General features: G+C 55.5%; 2 protein-coding genes across 2 annotated transcripts; one reads left to right on the top strand and one right to left on the bottom strand.

The window, feature by feature from the left end:
• Positions 1-83: 83 nt before the first annotated feature.
• Positions 84-6,973, top strand: CSUI_001631 (ibr domain protein). Its single transcript, XM_068061836.1, has 5 exons — positions 84-2,225; positions 3,036-3,132; positions 3,480-3,642; positions 3,760-3,860; positions 4,453-6,973. The coding sequence occupies exons 1-5, from the start codon at positions 1,043-1,045 to the stop codon at positions 5,135-5,137; spliced, it is 2,229 nt and encodes a 742-aa protein (XP_067926195.1). The 5' UTR covers positions 84-1,042; the 3' UTR covers positions 5,138-6,973.
• A 516-nt stretch (positions 6,974-7,489) lies between these two features.
• CSUI_001632 (uncharacterized protein) lies at positions 7,490-8,529 on the bottom strand. Its single transcript, XM_068061837.1, has one exon. The coding sequence runs from the start codon at positions 8,368-8,370 to the stop codon at positions 7,687-7,689; it is 684 nt and encodes a 227-aa protein (XP_067926196.1). The 5' UTR covers positions 8,371-8,529; the 3' UTR covers positions 7,490-7,686.
• Positions 8,530-9,446: the final 917 nt, after the last annotated feature.

Consider the following 9,446-nt stretch of genomic DNA (forward strand, 5'->3'; position numbering starts at 1 on the left):
GATACTCTTGTAAGACAACTCCGGCCTGCTTTTCACGGACGGTAAGCATGCTCCGATCGTCCGCGCGGGAGATTACTCGTTTGGAAAGGGTATTGAAGAAGCAGTCGCTCCCCGACGTCTCGCGTAACACCGAGTATAGTCAAGCTGAACATATCATCCTGCCTGCAGTTGGTGTCTCTTCGTCGTAAGTTGGTGTCCCTTCGTCTTCCGTTGGCTCAAGACCCGCCCTAGCCGCGCGCGGACGAATGTCCACGTCTTTTTTTTCAGAATCTACGCACCAGCCTAAAGAGAGCTGTTGGTGTTGCTCCAAGCTTCCTGCGGGTGCTTGCGGAGCTTGTTTCGACGGGCTATGTCTCGGCTTTAGACTCCATGGAGTCTTGTCTGGCTTGTTAGTCCCCTTTGTCAGCCGGGAGCTGCGCGTGAGATGCTCCCCTCCTTTCTGGGACCCGGCCAGTGTTTCCCAGGTGTCACTCGAAATTAGATTGTCTCGCTTGCGTACGGGCCGTGCCGCTTGCGGCTGTTAGACGCACTCAAGTGGGCAAGCGTTTCTTCCTGCGTTGTTGAGCGTTGTCCTGTCTGCCAAGTGGTTATTCCCTCTCTTTTTCTCCTGTTTGTCTTGTCGCGTCCTCGCTTGGAAAGCGGCAAAAGTCATCACTGCCCCAGGCACAGTCAGCTACGCTGGTTCGCGCTTTTTTCTTCTCGGGTCCGCTTCCGACCTCTGGCTTTTTCTGTTTGCGGCGCGCAGCTGCTCCTGGGGTGGACTGCATGTCGAAGGCTGGCCATGATTCCGAAAGCTGAGCCGAGTCTATCCATGTTGAGGCCTTGTCGCATGCCAGGCAGTTACAAAACTGATATGGTCAGCTTGTCGGCCTCGTCATCGGTATGGAAGGAGGTGCCGGTCACTGAAGTCAAGGGTAGCGCGCTTTGATAAAAGCGCTTTGCGAAGGCGCGACGGAGGCTGTCGGTATCGTGATACAGGTTTCTCTACACTTGCGTCTCCAAAGGCCCTGTGCCGGAAACGTGTCTCGGAACGGGTGGGAAGATGCGCACAACGTGTCGAGGGGGAGCCTCTTTACAAAGAAAGATGGAAAGGAGCGCCAGCAGCCAGTCAGCCGGTCTTCGGAATGTATACGTCTCGGGTTCTACTGATGGGAATAAAGATGACACAACTTTCCCGCAGTGCAGCATCTGCTTGGAGCCTATGCTCCCATCCGACAACTGCATATCCCTCGACTGCTACCCGGGGACAAAGTCGCCTTCTGAGCCTTCTCCGAACAGTGTCCAAAGGCGTCAACCAAAGCGGACTCGTAGCAGTACCGACCACGTGAGTGACAAGGTTGCCAGCAATGAAGCCGTGAGCTGCGTCACTAGAAGTCGAAACAGATTCCTCAAGCAGTTGGTGCCGTTCTCGTCAAGGAACCTTCAAGGGTGTACCAGCGACTCTGTGATGGCGTCAAGAAGAGGGTTAAACGACTCGGCGGTGAAGGAGTGCATCAGTGTGCGTCCGTACGCAGACGCTCACCAGTTTCACGTGGTTTGTTTGCGGCAATACGTAACTTTCTCCTTACACAATTGTCAAGTTGCCGTTCCGTCACCCGGGGGAGGTGACGCCGAACAGAGCCCTGCCATTCTTCGGTGTCCACTGCCTCACTGCCGGAAGGAGGTTTCTCAGAGCGTCTTGCGTCGTCTCCTTCTCCCAGTGGAATCACAGCAGGAAGAAAGGTTCAAGAACCTGCAAGACGATCCGCGAGGACTTAGTGTGACGCCCGTCGTGTTAATGGGAAAGGCAACACAGGGGGTGGATGCTCTGGCGGATTTCCACGGGGCATCGTCAGCGCGATTTCGCGCCAGCAAGAAGGTTGAAGACCACTCGAGGACGATGTCGCCCCCTTCTGCGCCGACTCCTTCCCACGACCACCATGGGGTCACGTTGCGGCAAGGAAGAAAAAGAAACTGCGAAGATGCACCACAAGGGACTCGTGCCTTCGCAGTCGCGAGTTCGGCAGCAATACGCCGAGCACACGGAGCCGAAAAGAGAACCATCCCTAACTGTGGTACCGGCGCTGCCCTTAGGTCGTCTCTGTCTCACCTCAGCACTACGTGCTCTTCTCCAATCCGGGTCACCCGAGACCTGGAGGGAGAAGCATTATACGGAATGTATCTAGAAAGGAGCTTCGAAGCCTACGTAGACACCGCAGGAGACATGATGCGGTGCCTCACTCCGGGTGAGTGGTTGTACTAGTTCCCGCTTGGGAATTAGTCAGTGTCTGATCTGTTGGCAACCTGCCTGAGGAGAAGTCTCTATTGGAGTATTGTCCAAGGGTTCTGGGGTCTCAGTAAGCAACGGGCTGTTGAACGTGGTGTTTGTACGATTAGTTGCGCGCACAGCCGCAGGGCTTCCCCCTGCGATCGTGAGACTACAAAGTTTCATTCCCCACTGTTGTTGGGGTCCACAAGTGGCCAGGCAGAGGGCTCGTGTCAGCTGTTCCCTAGGCACGAGTGTACCGTTTCATGCGGGGAAGCAGACACGCTCACCCCGGTTGCAGTTTCCTCAGACGACTGGACAGTCCGTCGGAAGGCAGAGGGCGCTTCCCGTTGACGATCATGTAGCCGCGCGTTGGCCTGTTTCTTGCACTTGCATGTGATAGTCCCCCCTCAGGACCGCTGTGGCCAGTGTTTTCACGTGTGTGTCCTTTCGACGTGCTTAAGCTGCTGCCTTGTGTCATTGGTCGATAGCAATGGCTCTGCCGTATGGGGGAGCGCGGCAATCTTGATGCAGCGAGATACGAAATGGCTCCACTCGCCGGAACTTTCGCGTCTCGCCGAGTGCTCGGCCTTAATTCGCTCGCGTGCAGGCATGTGGCGGGAGTTATGGACGTATTCCCGCGGCGCATGTACTGGAGTGACTTCTTGCTAATGCGCAGCGATGTCCGGCGTCAGGGGGCAGGAAGGGGTGTGTTCTGAAACGTCGCCTAGCGTGATTTTGTCCTTTCACCAGGATGAAGCCGGTCATGGCTGTTTTCTTTTTTTCCCAGGATGCGGCTACGCTTTCTGGTGGCCGCCAGATGCGGAGTGGCTAAGCGACGAATCTGTACGCCTGGGCGAGGATATCTGTCCAAAGTGCTCTCGCAGGTAAGCCCGTGGGTGGCTCTGTCGAGAGCGTCCCTGCGCCGCCGACCACCGGAGCGACTTAGAGTAGTAGTATGCAGAATCTATGATAGTCCTAGCTGCTCGGTGCTCTAAAGGTCTGAGTCGTCTCGTTGCGCCGGGTTAGACAAGTTTCTTGCGGCCCTGCGATGTGGCCTTTTCTTCCCAAGTTCTGTAAACTGCAGCTGAACTCAACGGAGGCTCTCGCGAAATTGAATGGATCTTGGATATCCCGAGCCACTGACAACTTCGGAGTCGTTATCGAGACGCTGACTGGTATATGTACTAGAATTTTACGGATGTAGAATATACCTTCTGCCTTTTTTTTTCAGCTGCCTGATCTGCGGCGGGCCACCGCACAAGGGCGAGAGCTGCGATCAGGCGCGAGGAGTATCAGTAGCCAACCCTAGGGATAAGAAGCCCGTGGAGTCGCACTCGTTATCATTTTGGAGAGAATCAAGACGGCTAGATGTTGCTTTTGAAGAGTATAAAAAGGTAAGCTGATATGTCGAGAAGCAAAGCTAAAGCTGGGACCTCAGTCAAACGGTAGTAATCCATCCAGCTGTGAAGGCAGTCCTTGGTGTACTGGTCCTGGCCTGTTTTTTTCTTCAGGCGGAGCACCTTCGCGACTGTCTGCAGTGCGGGGCTGTGCTGCATCTGGAGAGCGGGTGCCACCGCATGCGGTGTCGCTGCGGTTTCAAGTTCTGCTATGTGTAAGTCTCGGTCACTAACTGTGTCGCCTGTTTCGATGCTAGCCAAGGGTTTGGGGGCGCTCCCTTTTTGAGCTCTCGGTGCGTGTTGCACTGGCGCTTGTTCTCTTTTCGTTACAAACACCTGTTGTCCAATCGGCTAACTACATGGCATCATAGCGAGCGCGCTAGCGGAGTTGTCCGTGTTGCACTGTTCGCCCACTAATTGTCGTCCCCCTGACACCGACGTGGTTTGTGCGGCGGCACAGTGGGGAGGTAGTTTTTCAGCAGAGGTGCCGTTGCCTGGGGAAAACGTTTTCGGTGTCCGTTATGGATCACAAGGGGATGATTGAGAGTTCTCACGTAGAATCTGTCTGTTCTGCGCACTCTCTCTGCAACTTTTGATGGTGACTTTTCCGTTGATTGGTGTCCCCATAGTAGCTTCGGTGTGAGAATTCCAGTTGCGACCATTTCTGCTTTCATTGGCTTCGCCTACGGAAGTGGTTTTCGGTTATGATTGAGTGGTTTGCGGCCGACGGGATCTTTGACAGGTCTATCTTACCTCGAGGAATGTCTCTGGACGGGTTTTGTCCGTTACGTGCCGCACTGTACCCAGGTGTGGGACGCCCAATGCAACCTGTGGTTGCCAAGAAGTTCAAGGCCATGGATTTCTTTCTCTTGAGGAAGTGCGTCTTTCGAACTCGGATGCGGCCAAGCGCTCGTCGTCTGTTAGTGTCCTTGGTAATTTATCCCGTTCATCTCGTCCTTCAAGCGGAGCTTCACGGCAGCCTTCAGCGAGCACCACCCGCGCTACTGCAAACAGCAACCACTGTTCGTTCAAGGGTTCAGCGTTGCGCGCCCGGCCAGATACTCCCTTATCGCGGAATAAAAGAAAGCCCTCATCTTCCGCTTCTCGCCTCGCGTCCTCGGAAACGTGCGGTCGCGTAGCAAGTCACGATAGAACGCAATCTCGGTGCCCTTCTGATCGGTGTTCTTTTCGTAAAGTTACGGAGAGCAGGTCTTTACCTGCCCGCCGTGCCTTATTCGCCAAGCAGGCTCCACGTGTCGACGTTCCTCCTTCGAGCAGAAGTCCAAGCGCGCCGGCTTCCACTACCGCGAATCAGAGCGGGGAGGCTGTTGATGGGATAACTTCCTTTCGGTCAGCCGAGTCGTGTCGGAGGGGACGGAAGTCTCTCACGGGGAAAAGAATGTCAAATTATAGCCTGCGGAGCAGAACTCGGGCAGTTTCGGCAGGGGCAGTACCAAGCACCGCAAACGGTGCGAAAAAAAGACGCCGCTGAGGGAGGACACTTTCTCTCGTGTTAATTATCTCCGCCTTCTCAGCTGTACGGAGATCTGACAGTGCTCGCGTTCCCCAGTCTACGTTGCTTAAGGCTTGGAAGCTATGTTGTGCTCCGTCGTCTTCTAGGTTTTCATTTTCAGGAGACCTCAGACAAGTGGCGGAGGGTTTAAGGCGGGAGGCCGCTGTAGGTTTTTCAGCACGGTATGCGCTTTCCGCGGTCCGCCGTCGCGAAGCGTTATGAGAGGATGTGAAAGGCTTCTACGGTATCCTGTGTCCACACGAGGCGCATGGGTGCTGGGTAGAGAAACACACTGTCAACTGTAAGGCTGGGCGCGGATTCCATATATCATTGCGGCTGCGTAACGAGACAGCAGATACACACTCACTCAGGTCGCCTCACGGCCATGCAGCCGCAGCGCTTTTCGTGTGAGTGGCCGGGCGTGGCGCGGGAGGACAGGGAGAGGCGCGCTTGGAGTCTTCGGAGACAGCTTTTCATCTCGGAAGGGGAGGCTCTTCAATAGCCGGCTGTGACTTGAAGACAGTGTCCGTACACCCGCTCCGCATGCAATGCTCTGAGAGGAAAATGCCTGCTGTTGCACATCCGGAAGCCGACGTTGTTTATCGCCTTGTGGGGCAGAGCGTGCGCTGCTCGTAGCGCTTTCTCACTCGATTGCAAGGGGGTTCCCGCGCCGGATAAATGATGCATTTGCCGACCACGTGTTCGACTGGCCCGAAGTCGGCTGTTAATCTCTTGGGGGACGTGGCGCAAGTTGTTTGTCAAGATAATCGTCAGGCTAGCTTGCTATTCAAGCCTTTGTGCAGGCGGCGTGCGAGTCATGTGGCTTCTCTCTCAGAAGTTTTTTTCTTGTGAAGCCCACGGCTGTGCGGTGTCGCCCCCAGTCTTGTCGCACTGCAGTGGTCCGTGCAAATCTCTCTGTAGCAAAGTTACCATGGCAATACTGCAGCAAACACAACTTCCAGTGGGCTTCTTCCGCACGATCGTGAACGGAGGCGAACTCGAAAGAAACGCCCCAGATCTTGGAAACGGCTGCTTTGGGCTCCTAGTGGGCAAGATTGGGACCCGCACTCGAGCGCGCTTTGGTGTAGCGGTAGATGCCTCCCGGTTTCGAGCACGCGGCTTCCATCACCGCGTCTAGGCAAGGGCCAGCTGCAGCGGTGTAAATCCTCCTTCAAATACTGTACAGTTCCCTCCGGATGCTTGCGGCGTCGGGGCGTCCATCCGGCAATCAGGAAAAGCGGGACTCCTTGTTTGCAACAGCGCCCTGGACTAGCACACTTCCAGCATATGTTTACGCGGACGTGCCCCTCAGCTATTTTGTACTATCACCCGCTCGTACCAAGGTTTTTTACTTTTTTAGCTGGAAAGGAAGAGAACCTTCTTTTCGGGCCACGTTGTGTAGTCGGCCATTTTGTCGGAGCACTCCGGGGACTCTTCAACTCTTCTTTCGGACGCTCGGCATGTGCACTCTGCTTAGGTGCACCAAAGAAGTCGTTGTTCTGACCGGTGTGGCGGTTCCGTGGTAAGAGTGCAGCCCGTCAGAAAGAGATTAAAGACGCGCTACTGTCGCGCACCGATTATCTGCAAGGTTGAACGTTGTGGCGTCCGTTCTAAAGCTGCAGCTTTCTGCGATGAGTCTTCGGAAGTGTCCTCCCGTGGACGCAAGTGGATGGTCGTCTACAACTGGTCACGAGAGTTGCAGCTTGGCAGTCATTCACTAAGCGTTCACGAAATCTGTTGGCGCTAGCTTTATCAAGCCACGCAAGAATACGAACTCTGCGAAAGAACTGAAAAGAGATTTAACAAAATGGCGAGACGCTCTATAATCGCCGCGAGCGGTTTTCTCCTCGCTGTGTCGAAGCCCTGTGGCCTTCCGGCTATGGATTGCGGGACAGGAAGCAGGGTAACCAACAGCCCTTTCTTGTCAGAAAAGTTTCTCTTCTGATATGGGCCCTCAGCACAAAGCGGAAGCGTTCATTGTGGCACGTGGCTCACCGCGTCTTTAGCATAATCTACAACACCACAAATTCTAGCCACTACAGTTCGGATACAAGTCTTGTCAGTACGGTGTTGTCCTAGCAGCGGTCTAGTAGGTTTCTGCGTAGCGGTAGCGGGGACCATGAGTCACACTGACTAGCGAGGTCACTGACAAATTTCTGCGAGGGCTGCAGACAATTTTACTTGAGGGCCCTTAGCTACTTCCCTCAACAGCAAGCCCAGCAGACCACCTGCCTTCGTGAATCCTCCCAGCCCGTATGCTAAGAGCAGTGTGCGCCGGCATGGGAACAACCTGTCTTCAATCGCAACAGGGTCTTGACAAACCGCCGGTGAATGTTCGACTCCTCTCCGCCCGTGAACAATTACAGCGGCTGCAGTCAAGGAAGTTGAGGGCGGCGAAGTCAGCGGCTTGACGTTCCCGACTTCCACACTGCGCCTGCACTCTCGGCACCCCCTTATCCACCCACCGCGACAAAATGACTGTGCAGGTACGCTCAGCTGAACAGCGATCATGCGATGCACACTCTTGCTCAAAAGGAGGATTTATGAAAATTTTTCCCTAGCCGAAGCATCATTCCGAGGCCGCCACCGCCCATTAACGAGGCCGCCACACTGAGCCTCGCATTTAGTAGAACATCATCAAAGGTCTCCTCGGGAATGCGAAACCAGAGGGCACCTACCATTCCTCCACCGAGGACAGCAAGACCCAGTCCAGTCAAAGCTGTCTGAACTAACGCATCCTCGCCTTCCTGTGTGAGGGCCATGCCATGTTCTGTCGCCGGACTCGTAGGGCTCTCGCTTTCGGCACTCTTTTCTCGATGAGCTCGGCCCGGAGAAGAGAAACTTTTGAAAAGCCAGACGCCCTGCCAGCCCAGGGAAAGACCAGCCAGGCATTTCATAAGTGTGGAGAGGTCAATAAAGTCTCGAGACGTCTGGACTGCTCCTAGTGACCATGAAGTGCGCGCTCCCGCCTCAATCATGTTACCACCTTTATACAGAAGCGCAGCAGCACCCGCCGCCCCTAAGGTAGAGAAAAGAACGCGAGGTAAGCTTAGGTGTCCGTCGGTAGACGCAGGTTCTTCGGACTTCTTTCGAGGTACGGGGTCAACCGGAGACGTGGAAAAGGCCCCCAGCACGGTCGCCAGGCTCGAGCCGTATCCGCAAAGGCAGAGTGCCGTCAACCCCCCCCCGGCAATGGCCACGCGCGACATCATTGCTTTCCGCGAAGCTGTAGAAAACCCGACCCAAAAACCGGAGAGGCAGACCTGACCTGCAGGACAGTAGTGGTCAGGCCTTCGGGTCGATTCACCACAAGAGGACGCCCGTCGAGCAACCTCACCTGGACACAAACTTCGCCGAGGAAAGAGAATCCTGGAAAACGTCAGTAATGTTGGCGGCACCCCGCAACAGCACGTCCGCGACAGGGGCCGCACAGAGGGCGCAGCCGGTGGCTACGCTAGACCACGTTTTTGACCCTTCGCGAAGGGATAAGAGAGCCTCAGTCTTCCTGCTAATATCAATAACTAGGAGCTGTTTGTTGTCCTGCGCGTCTCCTTCTAGTGCTCTTACAAAGCGGTTGTCCCGACTCCGGCCGGTCCGCTCGGTCAACACGGTCGTAGCAACGTGTTGGACGCGGTTACATTTCGGCTTTTGTTCCGCGGACTTAGCCGCATACTCTCTGACGTCGCAAAAGCTGCCGAGCGAGGCTTTTGGCACTCCAGGTGGACTGCTGGTGAGCTTGTGACTGGTGGCGTTTGTTGAGCAGTCGAATGGCCGAACGTCACTGCGTCTACACCGGTGCCCTGAGAAGGGACATCAGCTACTCCGTAACGCGCGTGCTGCCGAAGGCACCAGCCGGGTCTAACCGGTTGGAAGCACCTTCTATGGGTATCGGTGAGACAAACACTTCGGCCTTTTCAAAGCTTAAACTTATCCTCTGTTTCTGGCATACGCGCCTATGTGGCGCCGCGTGCGCCCATCGGCGGCGCTACACAGGAAGCCGACTAAGCAACCCTCAAAAACGTTGCGGTCGGACACAACAGGGGGCTGACCGATAGCCCGCGGCACAACGCGACTGCGTCGACTCGCCCCGCACATGCGCGGTTGTAACAGTGCCTGCTCACAAAGAATCGTCGCGTTCTTGCCCCTTTACGTAACGGTGGCGGAGTGGGCAGCACCTGAAGCTTGACAGCTGCCGGACCCTACGGCGCAGGTTTCTATGGAAAGAATAACAAGTGCTGACCTTCGGATTCTCCCAGGTACTGGTGCTACCGGCCGCCCCCCCCCCCCC

This window comes from Cystoisospora suis, assembly GCF_002600585.1.
Source record: "Cystoisospora suis strain Wien I chromosome Unknown contig_657, whole genome shotgun sequence".
NCBI classification, from domain to species: Eukaryota; Apicomplexa; class Conoidasida; order Eucoccidiorida; family Sarcocystidae; genus Cystoisospora; species Cystoisospora suis.

Excerpts from the sequence above, each read along its gene's own strand:
- CSUI_001631 (XM_068061836.1), top strand. The coding sequence starts at position 1,043 with ATGCGCACAACGTGTCGAGGGGGAGCCTCTTTACAAAGAAAGATGGAA. Across the intron at positions 3,643-3,759 it reads CTTTTGAAGAGTATAAAAAG|GCGGAGCACCTTCGCGACTG; the intron begins GTAAGCTGATAT and ends TTTTTTCTTCAG. Across the intron at positions 3,861-4,452 it reads GGTTTCAAGTTCTGCTATGT|GTGTGGGACGCCCAATGCAA; the intron begins GTAAGTCTCGGT and ends CACTGTACCCAG.
- CSUI_001632 (XM_068061837.1), bottom strand. The coding sequence starts at position 8,370 with ATGATGTCGCGCGTGGCCATTGCCGGGGGGGGGTTGACGGCACTCTGC.